The sequence below is a fragment of the Oncorhynchus masou genome, chromosome 24 (assembly GCF_036934945.1).
Source record: "Oncorhynchus masou masou isolate Uvic2021 chromosome 24, UVic_Omas_1.1, whole genome shotgun sequence".
Lineage (NCBI taxonomy): Eukaryota > Metazoa > Chordata > Actinopteri > Salmoniformes > Salmonidae > Oncorhynchus > Oncorhynchus masou.
The window spans coordinates 68,874,130-68,900,071 of record NC_088235.1 but is presented as its reverse complement, the minus strand read 5'-3'; the positions used below and the strand labels follow the sequence as shown (position 1 = coordinate 68,900,071).

The window sequence follows — 25,942 nt, the reverse complement described above, 5'->3', positions numbered from 1 at the left end:
TTTAAGTGTTCCCTCTTTTTTTGAGCTGTGTACCTTCCTGCAACCCGCCTCATCCAACATGGTGCAGATCTGCTATTTTTTTTTTTTGACCTTATAACTGGAACCTCCATCAGATGCTAGCCTTCAGGAGCTAGCCATCTAATTAGCTACTAGCTATTCAGTCTTTGTTGGTCTTTGTTGCCAATTGGCCTGGACCCTTTGTTGACACGGACCCCCGCCGATCCATCACGACTGGTCTGCTGACGTATTTTGGCCGATGTACTCTCAACCGGCATCTGCGTAGTTAATGTCGGTGAGGACCCAGCTACTAGCCCCAGCCAGCTAACTCTCTGAGCGCAGTGTCTTCCGCTCGCCTAGTGTAGTGACGAGTGGCTCCCTGTTTCGTCCATTGCTGCTTATTGGACCCTATGATCACTCGGCAACACAGCTGATGCCTACTGGACTATTCGGTATACGGTACTTCATTTTGTTTATTAGTCGGCCCCAGCCTCGAACTCAGGCCCTGTGTGTAGCTAACTGACCCCTCTCTGCCCATTCATAGCCATTTACCTGTTGTTGTCTTAGCTGTTTACCCTTTGTTGTCTTAGCCCTTCCAATCAATACCTGATTGCTTTATGCCCCCCTCTAATGTCAATAAGCCTTGTATACTGTTGTTTAGGGTAGCTCTCATTGTTTTGTTTTCCTGCTCTACATGCCTCGGTTAGCTCCCTTGCCCCACCCCCCACACATGTGTAGACCGCACCTAGCTTAACTGGAGCTTACAAAGATGCAACCTCTCTCATCGTCACTCAATGCCTAGATTTACCTCCACTGTACTTGCACCCTACCATGCCCTTGTCTGTGCATTATGTCATGAATCTATCCTACCACGCCCAGAAGTCTACTCCTTTTACTCTCTGTTCCGAACGCACTAGACAACCAGTTCTTAAAGCCTTTAGCCCGTACCCTTATCCTACTCCTCCTTTGTTCCTCTGGTGATGTAGAGGTTAACCCAGGTCCTGTGTGTCCCCAGGCGCTCTCATTTGTTGACTTCTGTAACTGGAAAAGCCTTGGGTTCATGCATGTTAACATCAGAAGAAGTCTGCTTTATTCACTGCTTTAGCACACTCTGCCAACCCTGATGTCCTAGCCGTGTCTGAATCCAGGCTTAGGAAGGCCACCAAAAATTCTGAAATTTCCATTCCCAATTACAACATTTTCCTTCAAGATAGAACTGCTAAAGGGGGCAGAGTTGCAATCTACTGTAGCCATAGCCTGCAGAGTTCTGTCCTACTATCCAGGTCTATGCCCAAACAGTTCTAGCTACTACTTTTAAAAATCCATCTCTCCAGAAATAAGTCTCTCACTGTTGCCACTTGTTATAGACCTCCCTCAGCTCCCAGCTGTGCCCTGGATACCATATGTGATTGCCCCCCATCTATCGTCAGAGTTCGTACTGTTAGGTGATGCTTAACACCCCGGCCGTCATACAATCTAAGCTAGATGCCCTGAATCTCACATATTGTCAAGGAACCTACCAGGTCCAACCCCAAATCCATAAATATGGGCACCCTAATAGGTATCATCCTGACCAACCTGCCCTCTAAATACACCTTTGTTGTTTTCAACCTGGATCTCTGAAATCACTGCCTCATTACCTGCGTCCGTTACGGGTCCGGGGTCAAATGACCACCCCTCATCACTGGCAAACGCTCCTTAAAACACTTCTGTGAGCAGGCCTTTCTAATCGACCTGACCCGGGTATCCTGGAAGGATATTGAACTCATCCCGTCGGTAGAGGATGCCTGGTTGTTCTTCAAAAGTGCCTTGCTCACCATCTTAAATAAGCACCCGCCCGCCTAGCATCACTACTCTGGACGGTTCTGACTTAGAATATGTGGACAACTATAAATACTTACGTGTCTGGCTAGACTGTAAACTCTCCTTCCAGACTCAAATTAAGCATTTCCAATCTAAAGTTAAATCTAGAATCGGCTTCCTATTTCGCAACAAAGCCTTCTTCACTCATGCTGCTAAACATACCCTCGTAAAACTTACTATCCTGCCGATCCTTGACTTCAGCAAAGTCGAAATAGCCTCCAACACTCTACTCAGTAAATTGGATGCAGTCTATCACAGTGCCATCCGTTTTGTCACCAAAGCCCCATATACTACCCATCATTGCAACCTGTAGGCTGTCGTTGGCTGGTCCTCGCTACATATTCGTCGCCAAACCCATTGGCTTCAGGTCCTCTAAGTCTTTGCTAGATAAAGCCCCGCCGTATCTCAGCTCACTGGTCACCATGGCAACACCCACCCGTAGCATGCGCTCCAGCAGGTATATTTCACTGGTCATCCCCAAAGCCAACACCTCATTTAGCCGCCTTTCCTTCTAGTTCTCTGCTGGCAATGACTGGAACGAATTGTAGAAAAACACTGAAGTTGGAGACTTATATCTCCCTCAATAACTTCAAGAGTCAGAGCAGCTTACCAATCGTTGTACACAGGCCATCTATAAATAGCCCATTCAACCAACTTCCTACCTTATCCCCATATTTTTTTTCTTTTTTTTCTGCTCTTTTGCACACAAGTATTTATACTTACACATCCTCATCCTCACATTTATCACGCCAGAATTAATTGCTAAATTGTAATTACTTCGCCACTGTAGCCTTTTTTTATTGCCTTACTTCGTTTGCACTCACTGTATACAGATTTTCTATTGTGTTATTGACTGTACGTTTGTTTATCCCATGTGTAACTCTGTTGTTTTTGTCGCACTGCGTTGCTTTATCTTGGCCAGGTCGCAGTTGTAAATGAGAACTTGTTCTCAACTGGCCTACCTGATTAAATAAAGGTGAAATAAAAATAATTCAGATCATTCAAACATTTGTGGATAAAGTGCTAGACTTAAACTCGTGGGTGTCTCGGTGAAGTGATATTATTTTGTTACTCACCATTGCGCTCTGAAGAAGAAACAATGATACAATGTAGCCTAACATCGCTCGCAAACTGGACTTATGTGAGATTTGTTTCACTATAGAAACACTGGTCCTCTTTAATTTTAATTCCAGGTTCATATCAAAATATTTCCAGTTGTATCAGATGGTCTCCTCTTCCTATAACAGTCACACCAAGCATAGGGTTGCTATAAGACTGAAAAGGGAAAATAATATATCTGTGAAGAAACTATGAAATAATTCCCCAATAACTATTGATGTGTATATACAGTGGGGCAAAAAGGTATTTAGTCAGCCACCAATTGTGCAAGTTCTCCCACTTAAAAAGATGAGAGAGGCCTGTAATTTTCATCATAGGTACACTTCAACTATGACAGACAAAATGAGGGGAAAAAAAGTCCAGAAAATCACATTGTAGGATTTTTAATTGAATTTATTTGCAAATTATGGTGGAAAATAAGTATTTGGTCACCTACAAACAAGCAAGATTTCTGGCTCTCACAGACCTGTAACTTCTTCTTTAAGAGGCTCCTCTGTCCTCCACTCGTTACCTGTTTTAATGACACCTGTTTGAACTTGTTATCAGTATAAAAGACACCTGTCCACAACCTCAAACAGTCACACTCCAAACTCCGCTATGGCCAAGACCAAAGAGCTGTCAAAGGACACCAGAAACAAAATTGTAGACCTGCACCAGGCTGGGAAGACTGAATCTGCAATAGGTAAGCAGCTTGGTTTGAAGAAATCAACAGTGGGAGCAATTATTAGGAAATGGAAGACATACAAGACCACTGATAAACTCCCTCGATCTGTGGCTCCACGCAAGATCTCACCCCGTGGGGTCAAAATGATCACAAGAACGGTGAGCAAAAATCCCAGAACCACACGGGAGGACCTAGTGAATGACCTGCAGAGAGCTGGGACCAAAGTAACAAAGCCTACCACCAGTAACACACTAAGCCGCCAGGGACTCAAATCCTGCAGTGCCAGACCGTGCCCCCTGCTTAAGCCAGTACATGTCCAGGCCCGTCTGAAGTTTGCTAGAGAGCATTTAGATGATCCAGAAGAAGATTGGGAGAATGTCATATGGTCAGATGAAACCAAAATATAACTTTTTGGTAAAAACTCAACTCGTTGTGTTTGGAGGACAAAGAATGCTGAGTTGCAATCCAAAGAACACCATAACTACTGTGAAGCATGGGTGAAGAAAACATGCTTTGGGGCTGTTTTTCTGCCAAGGGACCAGGACGACTGATCCGTATAAAGGAAAGAATGAATGGGGCCATGTATCGGGAGATTTTGAATGAAAACCTCCATCCATCAGCAAGGGCATTGAAGATGAAACGTGGCTGGGTCTTTCAGCATGACAATGATCCCAAACACACTTCCCGAGCAACGAAGGAGTGGCTTCGTAAGAAGCATTTCAAGGTCCTGGAATGGCCTAGCCAGTCTCCAGATCTCAACCCTATAGAAAATCTTTGGAGGGAATTGAAAGTCCGTGCTGCCCAGCAACAGCCCCAAAACATCACTGATCTAGAGGAGATCTGCATGGAGGAATGGGCCAAAATACCAGCAACAGTGTGTGAAAACCTTGTGAAGACTTACAGAAAACGTTTGACCTCTGTCATTGCCAACAAAGGGTATATAACAAAGTATTGAGAAACTTTTGTTATTGACCAAATACTTATTTTCCACCATAATTTGCAAATAAATTCATTAAAAATCCTACAGTGTGATTTTCTGGATTTTTTTTCTTTCTCATTTTGTCTCATTCTGTCATAGTTGAAGTGTACCTATGATGAAAATTACAGGCCTCATCTTTTTAAGTGGGAGAACTTGCACAATTGGTGGCTGACTAAATACTTTTTTGCCCCAGTGTGTGTGTGTGTGTATGTATTACATGAATAGTGACCCCATCCCTTCCCGAAAATACATTTAAATGTTGTTTTAATGTGATTTATTTATTCTCCACCCTGCTCCATGTTTCGATGTATTCCATTTCAAATTTGGCTCCCAGTGTGGCTTTACTTCCGGACTATTATGACGCACCTGGCAGTTCATTCTCTGTATGTTCCTATAGCCTCTGTCTGAGTTGCTAAGCAACGGCTCCTCTTTCAGTGCAAATTATATCATGAATGAATGACACTGAAGTAAGCAAATGTGTGATTTTACATTTCGAAAAGAGTAATACAGTGCATTCAGAAAGAATTCAGACCCCTTGACTTTTTCCACATTTCTTTACAGCCTTATTTTAAAATGGATAAAATTATTTTCTTCCCTCGATCTACACACAATACCCCATAATGACAAAGCAAAAACTGGTTTTTAGAGATGTTTGCAAAATATAGAAATACCTTATTTACATATGCATTTACATTCTCTTTGCTATGAGACTCGAAATTGAGCTCTGGTGCATCCTGTTTCCATTGATCCTCCTTGATGTTTCTACAACATGACTGGAGTCCAACTATGGTAATTTCGGAAAGGCACTAACCTGTCTATATAAGGTCCCACAGTTGACAGTGTATGTCAGAGCAAAAACCAAGCCATGATGTCGAAGGAATTGTCCATAGAGCTCCGACACAGGATTGTGTCAAGGCACAGATCTGGGGAAGAGTACAAAAAATGTCTGCAGCATTGAAGGTCCCCAAGAACACAAGTCTTTCCTAGAGCTTGCTGCCTAGCCAAACTGAGCAATCGGGGGAGAAGGGCCTTGGTCAGGGAGGTGACCAAAACACCGATGGTCACTCTGACAGAGGTCCAGAGTTCATCTGTGAAGATGGGAGAACCTTTCAGAAGAACAACCATCTTTGCGGCACTCCACCAATCAGGCCTTTATGCTAGAGTGGCCAGAGGGAAGCCACTCCTCAGTTAAAGAAAGACACATGACAGCTCGCTTGGAGTTTGCCAAAAGGCACCTAAAGACTCTGACCATGAGTAACAAGATTCTCTAGTCTGATGAAACCAAGATTGAACTATATGGCCTGAATGCCAAGCGGCACACCTGGAGGAAACCAGGCACCATCCCTACGCTGCCAAATGTGCTTCAACTAAATACTGAGTTATGTAAATGTTATATTTCAATTTTTGCAAACATTTCTAGACTTGTTTTTGCTGTCTCATTGATGTATTGTGTATAGCTTGATGAGGAGAAAAAAACAATTTAATCCATTTTAGAATAAGGCTGTAACGTAACAAAATGTGGAATAAGTCAAGGGGTCTGGAAACATTTCGAATAAACTATGTTCAAGTCTAATAAATTATATAGAAAGGGAATGAATGAGAAATTATACCTTTTGCGCAACTCAGGAGGAGTTTGGTTTAATGTTTGGTTGGCATATTGTCACTGGTGGTCAGGGATCTAGGGGAGGGAGAAGAGGCCATCATCTTCGCCCTCGTCTTACCAGAGTAGCAATGACCCTTCAGCACACAAAAATGTGAATCATGTATGGAAGGGAATTATAAAAGTTCTCAATCAGCTTGCAGGTGACAAAAATAGATTTCATTATTGAAAGGTTTTTACTCTTAACATTTGAGAACATGTAACGTAATTTCATATCTGATAGTCCATATGCCAAATGTGTGACTAAGTAGCAAAGTTACGAACCAGCTAACCTTAGACCCAGAGGGGTATCCTACAAAGCAAGCTAGATCTACTCAGTGTTTTCTCCATGTGAAGCTTCAGTTAGCTTCACATGAAGCTCCGGCTTCTTCCGTACAATGACGGTTGATATTGCTCGTCCGCCTGCTGCTAACTCTAGCAGACATTTAACACAAGGCTAATCAAACTCCGAACTCTTCATTGAGACTGTGCTGAAACATCAATCCATGGGTGAGAGAGTACCACATTTTCATTTGTGCCGAAATGAAAGACAAGTAATCTTGCAAATTCTGCTCGCTACGGTGTGAATTTGGCTTTTAGAAGTGCCATCTTTATTATTTATCGTTAATGCAGTGTTTTGTGTGCTTATCAATGCACAAGTACCTTTTTCCCCCACTCCTATCGATACTTTTTTATTTATTATGTCATACAAACGTTTCATTGGGTGAAGTTTAAAATACATTCTGCCATTACTAAATATGTAATGTGAAATATCTTAACATGACTAATTTCTATCACAAAAAAAAATTTGATTAATAAAATATTAAATCAGTCATCTTCAAATGATGGGGACAGTGGCGACCTGTTTAGCTAAAAAAATATATGCAGTATTAGTGAACATTTGGAGACCTACTCATTCAAGTTTTTTTTCTCTCCATTTTCTCCATTGAAGACATCAAAACTATGAATTAACACATTTGGAATCATGTAGTAACCAAAAAAAGTGTTAAACAAATCAAAATATAAAAAATGCCTTGATGATTGCTTTGCACACTCTTGGCATTCTCTCAACCAGCTCCACCTGGAATGATTTATTGAAAGAGTTCCCACATGTGCTGAGCACTTGTTGGCTGCTTTTTCTTTATTTTGCGGTCCAACTCATCCCAAACCATCTCAATTGGGTTGAGGTCGGGTGATTGTGGAGGCCAGGTCATCTGATGCAGCACTCCATCACACTCCTTCTTGGTCAAATAGCCCTTACACAGCCTGGACATGTTGAGTCATTGTCCTGTTAATAAACAAATGATAGTCCCACTAAGCGCAAACCAGATGAATGGCATATTGCTGAAGAATCGCTGCGGACTTGGTGGTGCGCATGTAGCCTATAGCCTGTTTTAGAGATGTAATCATTGAATATTGTAAGTGCTTTCATTGTCTGCTCATATACCCCCTTTATTTATCCTACGGTTCTGACTTGGTGAATACTGTAAGAACGGTCCATGTTTTGAATTCTGTCACTGTACATTTCAAAAGTGCTGAACGAATAGTTATATTGACCACGTCCATCTTAGCTCGCTCATTGTCTTAATCGATATTAATGATTGCCTCTTATCAGCTCATCGTTCCCATGCCAAAGTTTGTACATCTCAATTGTCAGTAGAAACTACATTTGTTTATTAAGCAAGTCAGCTATGTTTTTAAAAAAGGCAGTAAATGAGGCTGAATTAACTGTTTACTGACCGACAAGGCTCCGCTGATAGCCAGGTGTAGCGGTGGTGCGTATTCACTCCATGGTGCTGAAAAGAAAGCTTTACTGTTGGGACCTCTTTATGTTGGCCCTAACAGTTTGTCGGCACCGTTTGTCACCGTTGTAGTGCAATTAATGTATTGTTTAGTGTTGTGTAGTGGCTTTGCTGGCATGCATCTAAAAAGAAACTGAGGTTTTAGGAATCATATCACAGATAAACCGACACATAAACCTAGTTAGCTTAGTTAGTTGTTATAAATGACTATATATGGGATCATAACATTACATTTTACTGGTAACATAGCAGTCCTGCAGATATTCTCTCTTTCTGGCTTGCTAGCTACAGCAGCTTCATATCTTAATCACTAGCCAGTTCGGTTTAGCTAGCTCTAGCTCAGGCCTGGGCAATTATTTTCCATGGAGGGCCACATTTGAATATATTTTTGCCATCGTGGGCCAGAATCATATTACAGGATTATACATCATGTGTATGACTGTGTTGACAGATATATCTACTGTAAATCACGTCCAGATATGCTACTTTTTAACATGCACAGAAATAAACCACATCCATGTTCTCCTTTTTGGTAGGTATTTATTTTCATTATTAAACATGCAATGAACTACACGGAGGGAAAAGTACACTGCATTCAGCACCTTTTATTTTTAGCATCTTTGTAAAATGTTCCCGCAATTTCTAGCTAGCTACTATTTGTGACGGTGACGTGTGTGTCGGCCTGTCTGTGCTTGTGCAGTTATTTATACATGCCTTCAAAATAATATCCCACAAGCGGTGGGAGTTAAATCGTTACAAAAAGGCAAGTATTCATTGGGCTTTTAAAAATGAATAACAAAAACGTTTTTCGAAACTTTACTATTGCAAATTCTTTGATCTGAGCATGATTCCGTGGCCCGTATTGACTCTTGTCCTGTGCAGCATAAGCCCCCCGGGCCTGCCTTTGCCCAGGCCTGCTCTCGCGCATACTACCTAATGACAAATGCTTTTTAAATTGTCAATATGAGCATTTGACTTTGTGCCGTTATCAATGAAAACACTTACATCAAAAAGACAAGAGAATAACTAAATCAAGTAGGCTAGCTAGCTACCTTGTCTTGTTTAGGCTGATTCAATTGTCTAATGTTACTCGGCTTGTTATCAAAAGTAAATTTTACAGACTCAGCAATCGGAAAAGTACTCAAATAATTAACATAACAGATTGTATACAGTTTCTTACCTTAATATTGTTGTTCTGATCTCCATGACAGAGCTTTAAAAGATGTGAGAAACATTTTTGGTCTAGTAGAGGTGTGGCAGCATTTACTTTCAGTCTCCGTGCAAAAATTCACAATTTGCTCAGTCCTACCAATGACCCATTGGCATCAGTTGTTACTATGGCAATTCAAGATGGCGCTACCCATACCTCTAATAGTAAATGTTCACAATCAAAATACAAAAAATGCGTATGTTTCCATGTTAAATACACTTGTTTCGTATTAGTGGATTGAATACATCTCTTTGAAAACACTTTAGAAAGTAAAGCTAAGCAATCTATGAATCTGATAGAGATCTCAAGTGTAGGCCTCATCTTGGGTCCTCACTGCTGAGTGCTGAGGTTTGCCCTGGCACAGCTGAGCCCGCCCTTCCTCAGAAGCCCCTGGTAACTTGTGCCAAGCGGCTGAGCTGGCACCCTCTGCCAGGCTTACTTCTTAATACCCAGGAGAGCGCTGGTCCAAACACTGGCCTAGAAGTTCCTAACTGGACTGAGGGAGCTCACTGTTTACCCACCTGAGCCTTAAGGAGCTGGGGCTTATCCTCCTGTAGAACAGCAAAGTACTGTGCTCGTACTTAGTGAGTAGCATCCAACTTTATCTATGTATTTATTTGGAGTCTAAACAACACGATAACCTCGTCTCGTTTGCTGTTCAAGTTGTCATCTAGGTATTTGTTTAGTTTGTATTGTAATATCATTGAAAAGTTATTTTGTTCTTTCTCTCTTTTCAGGAGGCCATCAACCTGCTGGAGCCCATGACTAGTGACCCAGTGAACTATGTGAGACAGGGCGCCCTCATCTCATCAGCCCTCGTCATGATCCAGCAGACCGAGGTCACCTGTCCCAAGGTGAGTGGAAGTGAAACAGTCCATCCCATTCACAGCCCACATTTAGGAGAGAAATTGGCGACCAGTAACTTTGTTATTCACTGACTTTAATATATCTTTGTTGTATCGCTGATGGTGGAATTATCTGTTTGCATAGTATGCTACTGTAGCCTATTGAAATGTTCTCAATGTTGTCTAGAATGTTACTTTTCATTGCCTGGCTTGTTAGATTGACATATCTTAAATAAACACATCTTAAATATTATTATTTTTGTTGGTGGGGTGGGGGTGCAAAAAATTATGCAGACTGCTGTTTTTGTGATCTACCTTTTCATAATGACAAAGACAAGTTTTATGTCGGACAACAAAAATAGAATGTTCATGATTTAATCCATGCCAAAGATGGTAAGATGAAAGACGATGTTGATACTGAGGGGTTGGCGAGACTTTGAAATTCCTTACCGCAATCATGACTGCTGGTTGGCGGAAATAAGAGTACAGGCTTTGTCGCCAGTAATACCTTTCAGATATAAAGAAAAGGTGGCAGGTTTTCGGGTTCTGTTTGAAAGGGATATCAGTCAGCAGAGGGTAGGAAAGAGAAGGGTGGGGAGGCTAGCTAAAAGGAGCTGCTCTCTCTCTCTCTTCCCGTTTTGCACAACAAGCTCTGTCACAGCCGTTTAAGAAATGCCAGACTCATTTTCAAAGCGTCCTCTGGTCTCGGCCTGTACATCAACAGCCTTTGAGCTCGGGGCGGTGTGAAAGATTGTGCAAGAGACTCTCATTTTAAATTGGAAACGGCAGGAGGCACAACATGTGTGCCTGTATAATTTCAGCGTCTTTCCAGATTTTGTTTGGTGTGCTCTTACACTGGTGATGGTGGCATGGCAGCTAGCATGACAGTGCGGCGGGTGTGGCAGTACACCTTGGGCATAAAGGTTGTTTATGTAGGCCTACACGGCCATGCTGTTATGGGATTGCCCGCCTGCTGTTTTTTTTTTCTCAGCACTTTTACTTTGTGCCCTACACACGGTACATATGTGCCAATAATGTAAACGCACATGCTCAACTAAACTTTTCTTTCCTACTCACACCCTCTCTGGGTTATTTCGTTGCATGACATTTTTTTATGATTGAAGCCACGCTGTCATTAATTGCGGTGGGCCTGTTTAAATGTGAAGCCACACTGATGTTTTCAAGTGTTCTCGAGACAGGAAGGCGATTCGGTGCAGTTGTGTTAAATCGTGTTCGTCGAGTATGTGCCTCGGTGCCTCACACTCCCAGGTGGGCCACTTACTTTACAGGACTAGTTTTTTAAATATCTTACATGGAATTATAAATGGTACTGTTTTAACCATATAACCCTTCTTAAATATTTATTATTGAAGTGTGGCTAGTGAGTTTTTAACCAGCTAATATTGGCTCTCACTTCATGTCAGTTCCAAATGTGGGCCTTGGCATGCATATTGGCTTTATCAAAGCCAAAGTGGCGTGGCAGCCAAAATGTCTCCCATATGCAGCTGAAAAACCGGGCAACAAAGAATTTAAGTATATTTCATCAAATACGAGTGCTAGATTGTAATGTGGAGGCCCACCAAATAAACTGAACAATGAGTTTGAGTCATAATGGTTTTCGTTGCTTTCCCGGCACAGGTGAACCAGTTCCGGCAGCTCCACTCCAAGGTCATCAATGACAAGCATGATGACGTCATGGCCAAGTTCGGGGCCATTCTGGCCCAGGGCATCCTGGATGCAGGTCAGTGTTTTGTGTCAAGTGTGTGTGACTGATATTTGGTTGCAGCGGTGGGATTTCTTCAGACAACTTGTGGGTGTATCTGTTTCAGTCTGCTCTTTTAGGGGAAGTGTGTGTGTGTTGGCAATATTTACAAGGGATCCAGTTCCAGCCGCCCTACTGGGCTTGACCACCCCTGTGTCCTGTGATTTTCCCCAACTTCCTTCTCTGGAAGCGATGATGCTACGATGCATTAGCACCTGGTAGTCCAGCAATGAGAACAGCCACATGACTCTTATTACTGTTAGTCTTGACCGTGTGGGCGTGTTCGCCAGGGTTTTCGTTAGCCGTTAGTGCTGAGATTAACCAAAATGTCAATGTTTTTTTTGGGGTGGTTATTAAACAACTAAAGTTGGATACACTTTTACGTCTGCTACGTTAAGTTAGATGATATTACACGAGAGAGACATACACGGCCACATGAGAGGAATGTTCACAACACAACAACAGGCGAGAGGGATGGAGAAAGTTTGAAAGTATGTCTGATCTACTTTGAAAAACAAGTAAAAATGATTGTCAGACAGCTCTGCACCGTACTTAGGCAGGCTAGCCTAGCTAAATAGGATGACTAAAGACAGTACAGTATGGGGAAAACAGAGAGAATGTAATGTTAGATGGTTGGCTGGCTGCTACTGCCTGAGTAGAGATCAGATGATGACTAAGGAATGAACAATTATAAAGTCATCAAATAAAACTAAGTAATATACACAACTGAAATATTTTATTATTTCATAGTAATTTCCTATTTTTCTTTGTGGCCCTGACAGAGATGATGGAATATTTTCAATGTTTTGGCAATTGAATGTTCACTGTTTTTGGCTTTGCAATTTCTATTAAAAAGCTCTAATCATTTTAATGTCATTATTTCATAATTCATTTAATGTTTAAAACAATAATATAAATCGAAAACCGTGATGTTTTTATAATTTCACCTAAACCCGAACCGGCCTAAAAAAGCACATCAGTCATCACTATTATCCCGCTTTTGGACAGAAAATGAAAAAATGAAAAGCCTGATAAATAAAACTGATCTCGGCCAATTATCCAGGAGAAGAAAAAAAGTCCCATTGTAAAATAATGATTTTTAGCCATTGATGGAAATACCAGTCAATGTAAATACATTTGACCGGTCGTGCTTATCGGTCTATAATTTAGTGGAATTAAATTGGCGTGTGTGTATTTTAGTTAGTCGTTATATTTATCACACAGAATACATATACAGAGCCTATGATGAGCAGAAAACTGTCAGACAGCGCCAGCGTTGCTGCTACAGCTTTGTAAACAGCTCATTTGTTGCTGCTGGAGTGAAACGTGTATTTATAAACTCAATCATTGAGTAACAATTCTAAATGCAATCGCATTGCTTAAAAGTCAGATCCGGGGAGAAACGGGGAGGCAATTATTTCATTGACTTCCATATGTCATTAAAACCATTAGCCTATCCCTCTCACATTCTAGACGGTTTGGCTATTTAGCAACAAAACTGACGCATGCTCAACTATGGGGCAAAACAGACTGGGTTAGCTTAGATGGTTGACTTCATGTAAGCTATATTTCTTCTCAAATGTTTATTGAAAACATAAATACATTTGCAGAATGAGCACTTGCTGTCTCTCAAATACATCGTTGAAGTTGTTGGTTAAAGCTAGCGAATTTTAGCTATATTAGCATTGACATGAAATCAGTCAAAACACCTCAAAACAAGACATGGTATCAAGAGCAAGATGAAACGAGCCACTTATGATTCCCCACATGGCAGTTTCTTGTCATTCTTGCTTGTAATCTGGCCATCCGGAGTCACAACAACACACTGACTTCATTTTCGTGACGTTGTAAGCTAACCCATCTAATGGTTTTCAAGTCCTTTATTTCTTTGTCCACTAGCCAAAGGCACAATCCTAGTTATATTAGCAACCCATGCTAGTTGTTGCACCTTAAGCTCTCCCCTCTTTCTAAATTTCCAATAGATATTTTGATCTCTGTCACATGAAACTGCTGGCATGTGCGGTGTGCTTTTGACAAGGGTTTTTCCCGCTAATTGCATTATGGAATGAACATTCCCATGTAGCCTACTGCCTTCTGCACATTGCTGTACGTATAATGTGAAGAAATAGTAGTTAATCAACATTTAAAGCTAAATGTTCTGATCTGTTGCATCATCCTCATTGCTTTAAAATATATACAGTGCATTCAGACATCTTGACTTTCTCCACATTTTGTTACATTAAAGCCTTATTCTAAAATGGATTGAATAGTTTTTCCCCCTCATCAATCTACACACAATATGTCATAATGACAAAGCAAAAGAAAACGTTTTTGAGTGCAAATATATATTTAAAAAAACAACTTAGATTTGCATAAGTACTCAACTTTTCACATTGATTTCTCTTAATCCCAGACCAAGGGCCTAGCTAACGTTTCCATTAGTCATTTATGACAATTTTAGCTTAACAAGCTTTTAAAAGTGAAAAGGGAAGAAATGTCAGTAAAACAATGACCTTGCACGGCTAGTATAAGAGAAGAGTGGGTGGTGTTTGCTGTGATTATGCGGTCAGGGGCTGGGGGTGCAGAGTTTGAATAATAGACTGCCATTGCCCTCTGGGAGACAAATATGGAGGGAGTGGGAGGAAGAGGTGCAGAGGAGTATCAGGATGAAAGAAAAAGCAGGGTGATTGGAATCAGTGTTGGGAGAAGGGGAGGTCCTTCCCCATATAAATAATGTAAAAAGTCCTTTCAAAACGAGTTACTTCGGAGGAATCATTCGATTTAAAATACATTATTACACTGGAAATGGTTCCAATGTAAAATCAAATCAGACAATAGTGGTTAAATCAGGCGCCGCTTCAGCCCAGTTTTTCTTCTTCTATGTAATTACAGTGATGATGACTTGTGGGTCATTTAATTCCTTTATTTTGACATCTGAAATGGTCCCTCCTAATGCCCGAACAAATAGATTTTGTCGCCAGAGTGACTCACAGATTCGAGTTGCTGCGCCTAAATGAGTGTCACACAAGTCTCTTTAAAATTTAAGACACCTCTGGAAGGAGGGGTATGCTCTGTTTTTATCAACCTATATGGAATTGAATTGTAATTTTCTTGGGGAGGGGACTTCTTTTCCCAGAATCCATAGGTGTGATTACTAGCTAGATCAACTACCATTTTTTTTTGTGGTGGCATAAGGTCCTTTGGCAGTACAGAGCAGAGGGATTTCTTTAGAAAGTTGCCCTGGATAAGAGCATCTTCTACATTATTAAAAAAAAAAAAAAAAAACGTTTTGGAGGAGCTTTGAGAACTGAATACATGAGCAGACACTGAAAAGCTTCACATTTAGGGCCGAGATTAAAAGGAGTATAATTCTACGTAATGAATGAGGGAACGTCTGGCGAGACGGAGGGAACGGTTGGGTGTGCGGTTTCTTGCAAGAGCTGCTTTCGAAAGCTAAACCCTCGGTAATGAGCAACAGAGATCATGAAATGGAACCCTAATGGTTTCCGCATGTCACATTTCATATGATTATCCAACCCCACTCATAACTTAAGACTAATACTCCACATCCACATCTGAAATCAAAGTGATACACTATAAGTGAAGTGATGGTTCTTTAGGTGGAAGCTGCCTTTACAGTACTCAACACATAGCTGTCAGCATTAGCCTGACAGTTAAGGGTTGTAGAGGAAGAGGCAATAGCTTCAGTGTGCTATCTGGCTTACGATCCCGTATTACGATCTTGTCTGGGCGGTCGAATGCGACAGAAAACAGAAGGGACTTGGGAGTTCTTTATCTTGGCAGGAGAATGGGGGATCCCGGTTTGTTCTTGTCTGTTGCTGTAGTGGCATGGATCGGCTAAAAGCATTATGGGAACACAAATATTGCAAAAGACTAACCCCACTGCAGTATGAGTGCAATATAGGCTCCTTTACTCTGACACACACACACACACACACACACACACACACACACACACACACACACACACACACACACACACACACACACACAAAGTGCACATGCACAGCGTAATTCTGATTTACACTTGTTGCCAGTGTTAAATTTGACTAAGTATTCTTCAAAATGAAACAAGGCTTGGTTGTGTATATACCAGGTTGTATACACCCGCACCTGATGTGTATTTAGACAGCATTTAACACATAGAGGGACCTGCTGGTCTCGATCGAGGTAATACACAAGGCCCAATGTTAGCAGTGTGACGTATGCCTTTCTGCTCCAGCCTGTGTTTGGGGTATGCGTATACACATCTGTGAGTGTGTGTGTGTCAAGTGTTTGATGTGCAGCTCTCTGGGACCACAAACACACATGTAGACTGTATGTTTGCACGCACACACAAAAGCACTCATTTTACCCTTGCGGGCACAACAGGGTTTACAGACATTTGACCGAAAGCATTTTTATTTCACGGATATTTGAGAAATTTACCGGACCCATATGAGCAACGTGGGCATCCACCCACGGTGCTCAGAATGACCGAAATAGTGCAGATTGTAATTGTCGGCATTATTTCCAATTCCCCATATATTTATGTAAATGTGATAATTAAATTTGCTAACATTTCTAAAAACCTGTGTGTGTGTGTGTGTGTGGAGATCAGTACTGGACAATTATTTTCCATGGAGGGCCACATTAGAATATATTTTTGCCATCGTGAGCCAGAATCATATTACAGAATTATACATCATGTGTATGACTGTGTTGACAGATATATCTACTGTAAATCACATCCAGATATGCTACTTTTTAACATGCACAGAAATAAACCACATCCATGTTCTCCTTTTGGTAGGTTTTTTCATCATTAAACATGCAATGAACTACACAGAGGGAAAAGTACACTGCATTCAGCACCACGGACAGAACTCTTGTTTACAGGTATGCATAAAACACAAAGAGAGCGCTCAACACTACATTTAAACTACTCAATCCTGTGTGAGGAGTCAAGTCTCTGATGGGCATTGACTAGAGCAGTGAAGTCCGGTATGAGATGAGCTGTGCCTTGACTTGTTATATTTCATCACTGAAAATATCTGTTCACATACATAGGTTGACCCAAACAGTACAAAAATCTTCTGCGCATTACTCCTAATCTTTGGGAAGTTTTGTTCATCGAGAGATGCATAGAACCTCGTCAGTAACATTGTTTTGAATACTTCTCCAATCATTGCATCAGACTGAAGCTCGATAAGCTCAAGTTGCAGGTCAGTGGGAGCGTTATCCACATTGAAGGTGAAAGGAGAGGAAACCAACAGCATGTCATTTTCCAACACTTTGAAATACACAAAACGACTAGAAAACTCAGTTCAAAGCAGCGTTGTATACTTCTCCCGCTTGTCATCTGATAGGGAACAGACTAGAGTTTGACCGATTAATCGGCATGGCCAATTAATTAGGGCCTATTTCAAGTTTTCATAACAATCTGTAATCAGCATTTTTGGATGCCGATTATGGCTGATTATATTGCTGCCACTGCGTGGCAGGCTGACCACTTGTTACGCGAGTGCAGCAAGGAGCCAAGGTAAGTTGCTAGCTAGCATTAAACTTATCTTATAAAAAACTATACATTTTCACATAATCACAAGCTAACTACACATGGTTGATGATATTATTAGGTTAACTAGCTTGTCCTGCGTTGCATATAATCAATGAGGGTCCTGTTAAATTATCATTGAATCACAGCCTACTTCGTCAAATGATTTGACAAAAGCGCATTCGCGAAAAAAGCACAATCGTTGCACGAATGTACCTAACCATAAACATCAATGCCTTTCTTAAAATTAATACACTGAAGTATATATTTTTAAACCTGCATATTTAGCTAAAAGAAATCCAGGTTAGCAGTTTGGACCGCCTGGCTCAATGGAAACTAATTTGCCAGAATTTGTCATAATTATGACATAACATTGAAGGTTGTGCAATGTAACAGCAATATTTAGACTTATGGATGCTGTTCCGTATTTCACTGATAAAATAAAAATTTTATTTACAAAATTATAGTTTCTTGATGATTTGATGATATTAATGACCAACGGCTTGTATTGCTGTGTTTATTATAATTAGGTCTATGATTTGATAGAGCAGTCTGACTGAGCATTGGTAGGCGGCAGCAGGCTCGTAAGCATTAATTCAATCTTTACAGCGTTTGCCAGCAGCTCTTAGCAATGCTTGCTTCACAACGCTGTTTAGGACTTCAAGCCTATCAACTCCTGAGATTAGGCTGGCAATGTTAAAGTGGCTATTAGAACATACAATAGTCAAAGGCATATGAAATACAAATGGTATAGAAAGAAATAGTCAAGGCGTCATAATTCTTATAATAACTACTATATTGAACCACCAGCTTTCATTCCTTACTCATATGTTCTGAGTAAGGAACTTAAACGTTAGCTTTTTTACCTGGCACATATTGCACTTTTATTTTCTTCTCCAACACTTTGTTTTTGCATTATTTAAACTAAATTGAAATTGTTTCATTATTTATTTGAGACTAAATAGATTTTATTTATGTATTATATTAACAGCATTGTTGTAATTGTCTTTATTACAAATGTATATATAAAAATCGGCCAATTAATCGGTATCGGCTTTTTTTTGGTCCTCCAATAATCGGTATCGGTGTTGAAAAATCATAATCGGCCGACCTCTAGAACAGACTAGTAGTGTTGGAAGGTGGGTGAGATTGTTGACTTCGACTTGGCGGGTCAGGAGGAGTAAGTTTCCCTTGAAGGCTTTGACAAGGCTGTACATCTGATGTGCAAAAAGGCCCTTCCCTTGTAGTTTGGAATTCAGTTCACTCATGAGGGCCATGATGTCCACGGTGAAGGCAAAATCAGCCAACCATTCTTTATCTTGCAGCTGAGGGAAATCCACATTTTCCTTTCATTTGCAAAAACTCAGCAATCTCTGACTTCAGGTCCCACACCCTTTTAAGCACCTTCCCCAAACTCAGCCATCTCACATTTGTGTGGTAGGGGAGATCTGCATGACCTGACTGTCTCATCCAACAGTGAGACAAACTGTCTGTGATTTTAAAGATTTTGCTTTTTTGAAGTTTACCACTTTACTGACTGTATCCACAACATGGCTAATTTTCAGAACACATTTACAGAGCAGCACCAAATGAATAATGCAATGCAGGAAAATAATTTTCTTATCTGGGTTCAGCTCAGCTGCTTGATCTTGTATCCTTTTCAAAAGACCAATGTTTTTTCCTGTCAAGTTTGGGCACCCATCAGTGTGACACTGGATAACTTTTCAAAACCTCCTCCAATAAATGTTTCCCTGTGGCTGTGCTCTTCATTGACTGCACTGAAGCAAGCTCCTCTGTAATTTTAAAGTCTGGGGTTATGTCTTGTAAGAATATCAACAACTGCGTCTTGTCACCTGCATCACTGCTCTCATCTAGGGCCAAGGAGAAATATGTGAAATCCTTTACCTTGTCTTTCAACTGTTGTTCCATATTCTCTGCAATGTCCTCAACACGCCGTGTCACTGTTTGTCTTGACAGGGAAACATTTTAAAACAGCTCTTTCTTGTCGGGGCAAGTATTGCTGCAGAGTCAATTAAACATTCTTTAATGATTTCACCTTCAGTGATTGGCTTGCTATGTTTAGCAATTTTGTGGGACAGTACATAGCTAGCTCTCGCAACTCTGTTGTTTGCTGAATGCAGTTTTGTAAAAAGTCCTTGCTGATTTTCCAACTGAGAAAGCAACTCTTTCAATGCACTTGCCCTCTGCTCAGAAGACATATTCCTATATTTTTCTGCATGCTTCATCTGGAAATGTCGGGACAAGTTGTAGTCTTTCAAGACAGCGATGCTCTCTTTGCACATTAAGCACACAGCTTTCCCTGATACCTCAATAAATAAATATTTCGATGTCCACTCTTGCTGGAACACCCTAAATTCATTGTCTACTTTCCTTTCCTTTGAAATCGTTGAAAAACACATTATTGCACAATTTCTAGATAGCTACTATTTGTAACTGTGACGTGTGTGTTAGCCTGTCAGTCACTGTCTGTCCTCATGGAGTTATTCATATGTGCCTTCAAAATAAATGTCCCACAAGCTGTGGGCCTTAAATCGTTATGCAAAGGCGAATATTCATTGGGCTTTTAATTTGACTAACATACGTTTTTCAAAACTTTACTATCGCAAATTCTCTGTGATCTTAGCATGTTTCCGTGGCCCGTATTGAATCATGTCACAGGCCGTATACTTTCCCCAGGCTGGCCTTTGCCCAGGCTTGGTGTAGATTGATGAGAGGGGGAAAAACAATTAAATCAATTTTAGAATAAGACTCTAACGTGGAAAAAGTCAAGGGGTCTGAATACTTTCCGAATGCAACTGTAAAAGCCTGGGACATCAACAATTAAAAGTTGGCATTAGTTGGAGTGACTATAGAATTCTTTATTTGTCCATTTTTGCAAATCACACTACTGTGAAGCGTGGCTCCATAACCGAGGTGCACAAGACACATACTGGGGAGGATTAGGGGGAAGATGTTATAGGAGATGGTTGGTAGATTAAACCAATGTCTATGTGCCGGGAGTTTCTCCCCGTCTTTCTGTATTGGCTGACGAAGGCCGAGTTTGACTCTTTGGTCCACCAGACACTTAGCACATTTGGGCGGAAGTGTCTGAGAACGAGATTAGTTTCATTGTATCCCCATTTTGCACCTAATTCTGTCTTTTTGTCTCTCTATTTCTCAGATTTATGGTTGACTGAAATGGAAGATTATTGTTGCCAAAGCACAAAGATTATCACAACTGTATTATCACGAATATGTCAAAACTCTCCTTCCCGTGTGTGTGTGTGTGTGTGTGTGTGTGTGTGTGTGTGTGTGTGTGTGTGTGTGTGTGTGTAGGTGGCCGTAACGTCACCATCTCGCTGCAGTCGAGGACGGGCCACACCCACATGCCATCAGTGGTGGGCCTGCTGGTATTCACCCAGTTCTGGTTCTGGTTCCCCCTTTCCCATTTCCTCTCCCTGGCCTTCACCCCCACCGCCGTCATCGGGCTCAACAAGGACCTCAAGGTAAACAACGTGTGTGAGTGGGGTGTATCTGAAGTATACGCATGTACAGTTGAAGTCAGAAGTTTACATATACCTTAGCCAAATACATTTAAACTCAGTTTTTCACAATTCCTGACATATAATTCAGTGAGGATCACCCCTTTTTATTTTAAGAATGTGAAATGTCAGAATAATAGTAGAGAAAATTATTTATTTCAGCTTTTATTTCTTTCATCACATTCCCAGTGGGTCAGAAGTTTACATACAGTACACTCAATTAGTATTTGGTAGCATTGCCTTTAAATAGTTTAACTTGGGTCAAAAGTTTTGGGTAGCCTTCCACAAGCTTCCCACAATATGTTGAGTGAATTTTGGCCCATTCCTCCTGACAGAGCTGGTGTAACTGAGTCAGGTTTGTAGGCCTCCTTGCTCGGACATGCCTTTTCAATTCTGCCCACACATTTTCTATAGGATTGAAGTCAGGGCTTTGTGATGGCCACTCCGAAACCTTGACTTTGTTGTTCTTAAGCCATTTTGCCACAACTTTAGAAGTATGCTTGGGGTCATTGTCCATTTGGAAGACCTATTTGCGACCAAGCTTTAACTTCCTGACTGATGTCTTGAGATATTGCCTCAATATATATCCACATAATTTTACTCCCTCATGATGCCATCTATTTTGTGAAGTGCACCAGTCCCTCCTGCAGCAAAGCACCCCCACAACATGATGCTGCCACCCCCGTGCTTCACGGTTGGGATCGTGTTCTTCGGCTTGCAAGCCTCCCCCGTTTTCCTCGAAACATAAAGATGGTCATTATGGCCAAACAGTTCTATTTTTGTTTCATCAGACCAGAGGACATTTCTCCTATATATAGATGTATAGGTATGTTTACAAATTAGCTATGACATAGCCAATGAATGTATAAGCACATCTTTTGGGATTTCATCCCCAACCCAAAATCAAATGGTTTTGACTAAGTTTTTAGTGAGATTATTTTATCCTCCAGTTTTGGCCATGCATTGCGCCTCGCAAAGGGATTGCTGTCCTCGTTATACAGGGTAAAGTTGATAATTTCACATCTAAAAATGACCATATTGTTAAAAAAAATATATTGTTAAAACCTCTTGCAGACTAACAGCCTGAAGCTCAGGCACAGAACCAAGGATATGCATATTCTTGGTACCATTTGAAAGAATACACTCTGAAGTTTGTGTAAATGTGAAATGAATGTAGGAGAATAACACACAATAGATCTGGTTTAGATAAAACATTGGAAAAAAAACATATGTTTTTTATTTTCGTATCATCGTCTTTAAAATGAACAAGATAAAACAAACATTCTGATAGGATGATGGGGACAATTTCAGTGAAAAATATGAGGGCAACAGTACTTGTGCAAAGTTTCAGAATGATAACTTCCAAAATGAGTGTGCTGACGTTTATCATGAAGTCACCCAGGTGTCCCACACAAGTAGCCCAAATGTACCCAAATGGCCAAATTGGTGAAGGTATACATTTTGAAACAAATAACTATATACAAAATACCAAAATGTTATTCTAACACCCCCCCCCCCCCAAAAAATAGAGAAAAAATAAATAATAATAATTATGAAAAAAATAAAAAATATATACATTTACAAAATAACATGGGTAACTATTTACACACTTTCAATATTTGGAAGACCCTCAGTCCTCTTTCAAATCTATTTATATAGCCCCAGCCTAAAACCCCAAACAGCAAGCAATGCAGGTGTAGAAGCAGGGTGGCTAGGAAAAACTCCCTAGAGAGGCAAAAACCTAGGAAGCAACCTAGAGAGGAACCAGACTGAGGGGTGGCCAGTCCTCTTCTGGCTGTGCCGGGTGGAGATCACAGTGGTTGTAACAGGACAGCACCTCGAGTAAAAATTAACAGTTTTTAGGGTTCCATAGCCGCAGGCAGAACAGTTGAAACTGGAACAGCGGCAAGGCCAGGTGGACTGGGGACAGCAAGGAGTCATCATGCCAGGTAGTCCTGACGCATGGTCCTAGGGCTCAGGTCCTCCTCCTCCGAGAGAGAATTAGAGAGAGCATACTTAAATTCACACAGGACACCGGATAAGACTCCCATTCGGAGTCAGTGTCACTGTGAAAGAAAATGTTCAGTTAGAATAGTTTCACATATGAGCCCTGTATCAACAGGTATAATAAACAGATATATATAGAGAGTTGAAGGTTGAATATATTATTATTACCTGCTAGATCTGTCTCTTTTATATTATGACATTTCAGCAAGATCTACTGTCTTTATCATATTACAACAGACCAGCTGTATCTACTGTCTCCATTTCACTTTGGCCATTGATGTGGTCCTGCCCTCTCCTCAACAGCCTCAAATAGGCTATTTCGTGTGGGTTGGGGTGAGGCGGCAGACACACGCATCTCACATTTCATGACATTAAATGTTTATATATTAATTCTAAAATAAATAAAAAATCACAAATAATATTTTATATTATTAATTTCAAACAAGGGCATTAGCATGATAAGAACTTACCAGTCCAAAACGATGTCCTCTCCAGTTCAAAAAATATTCCTCCACAATCGCTAAATGAATCGTCCTACAACAACAATCTCTCTCACCTTCCCAATCAATTTATTCTAAAGTTGTGTGTACATCTGTATATCTAGACTTGACTTAGTCGCCATAATGATTGATATATAAACAGCTGAATCTGCGCGTTCACCGAACAATGCAATGCGTAATATGTGTTTCTCCTTCCGGTATGAAAATTCAATAGCGCATGACTCTCTTTATGCTGGAGCTTACTACATGGGTTGGTCTTGCAACACATAAACATGGCGTATTGTCGTGTCCTGCATTGCATATAATCGATGCAGTGCGCATTTGCGAAAAAGGACTGTTGTTGCTCCAACGTGTACCTAACCATAAACACCAATGCCTTTCCTAAAATCAATACACAGAAGTATATATTTTTAAACCTGCATATTTAGCTAAAAGAAATCCAGGTTAGCAGGCAATATTAACCAGGTGAAATTGTGTCACTTCTTTTGCGTTCATTGCACGCAGAGTCAGGGTATATGCAACAGTTTGGGCCGCCTGGCTCATTGAGAACTAATTTGCCAGGATTTTACCTAATTATGACATAACAGGAATATTTAGACTTAGGGATGCCACCCGTTAGATAAAATACGGAACGGTTCCGTATTTCACTGAAAGAATAAACGTCTTGTTTTTGAGATTATAGTTTCTGGATTCTACCATATTAATGACCCAAGGCTCGCATTTCTGTGTGTTATTATGTTATAATTAAGTCTATGATTTGATAGAGCAGTCTGACTGAGCAATGGTAGGCACCAGCAGGCTCATAAGCATTCATTCAAACAGCACTTTCGTGTGTTTTGCCAGCAGCTCTGCTGTTTGACTTCAAGCCTATCAACTCCCGAGATTAGGCTGGTGTAACGATGTGATGAGAATTGGCTAGCTAGTTAGCGGGGTGCGCGCAAATAGCGTTTCAAGCGACACTCGCTCTGAGACTTGGAGTAGTTGTTCCCCTTGCTCTGCATGGGTAACGCTGCTTCGAGGGTGGCTGTTGTCATTGTGTTCCTGGTTCGAGCCCAGGTAGGAGTGAGGAGAGGTACGGAAGCTATACTGTTACACTGGCAATACTAAAGTGCCTGTAAGAACATCCAATAGTCAAAGGTATATGAAATACAAATGGTATAGAGAGAAATAGTCCTATATTTCCTATAATAACTACAACCTAAAACTTCTTACCTGGGAATAATGAAGACTCATGTTAAAAGGAACCACCAGCTTTCATATATTCTCATGTTCTGAGCAAGGAACTTAAAAGTTAGCTTTCTTCCATGGCACATATTGCACTTTTACTTTCTTCTCCAACACTTAGTTTTTGCAATATTTAAACTAAATTGAACATGTTTCATTATTTATTTGAGGCTAAATTGATTTTATTGATGTATTATATGAAGTTAAAATAAGTGTTCATTCAGTATTGTTGTAATTGTCATTATTACAAATACATTTAAAAAATTGGCCAATTAATCGGTATCGGCGTTGAAAAATCATAGTGGGTAGACCTATAATACAGTTATCTGTAAGGGCCCTCAGTCGAGCAGTGAATTTCAAACACAGATTCAACCACAAAGACCAGGGAGGTTTCCCAATGCCTCGCAAAGAAGGGCACCAAATTGGTAGATGGGTAAAAAACATATTGGATATGCTCCCTGTGAGCATGGTGAAGTTAATAATAACACTTTGGATGGTGTATCAAATCACTACAATGATACAGGAGGTATTCCTAACTCAGTTAGAGTTTCATGGCTTGTGATGGGAGAAATCTGAGGATGAATCAACAACATTGTAGTTACTCCACAATACTAACTGAACTGACACAGAATGAAAAGGAAGCCTTTAAATAATACACATATTCCAAAACATGCATCCTGTTTGCAACAAGGCACAAAAGTAATACTACAAACATTTGCCAAAGCAATTCATTTTCTGTGCTGAATACAAAGTGTAATGTTTGGGGCGTATCCAATACAACACTTTACTGAGTACCACTCTCCATATTTTCAAGCATAGTGGTGGCTGCACAATAATGGAAAACAATGAATGTTTTTAAGTGCAGGAGTTACAGTTTTGACTTAAATCTACTTGGAAACCTATGGCAAGACCTGAAAATGGTTGTCTAGCAATGGTCAACAACCAATTCAACATAGCTTGAAGAATTTTGAAAATAATAATGGGAGAATGTTGCACAATCCCAGTGTGGTAAGTTCTTAGAGACTTACCCAGAAAGACTCACAGCTGTAATCGGTGCCAAAGGTCCTTCTACAAATTATTCACTCAGGGGTGTGAATACTTATGTACTGAAAATGAGATATTTCTGTATATCATGTTCAATAAATTTGCAAAAATGTCTATTTTCACTTTGTCATTATGGGGTATTGTGTGTAGATAAACAAAAATCTATTTAATTTTGAATTCAGGCTGTAAAA

General features: G+C 40.5%; 1 protein-coding gene across 1 annotated transcript in view; it reads left to right on the top strand.

Moving 5' to 3' along the window:
• LOC135512535 (26S proteasome non-ATPase regulatory subunit 1) overlaps positions 1-25,942 on the top strand; it is a 107,133-nt gene that overhangs the window by 66,075 nt on the left and 15,116 nt on the right. The window contains exons 18-20 of the mRNA XM_064934658.1: positions 10,011-10,127; positions 11,757-11,859; positions 20,771-20,940. Coding sequence (XP_064790730.1) covers positions 10,011-10,127; positions 11,757-11,859; positions 20,771-20,940 — 390 coding nt within the window. The remainder of the gene's footprint in view (positions 1-10,010; positions 10,128-11,756; positions 11,860-20,770; positions 20,941-25,942) is intronic.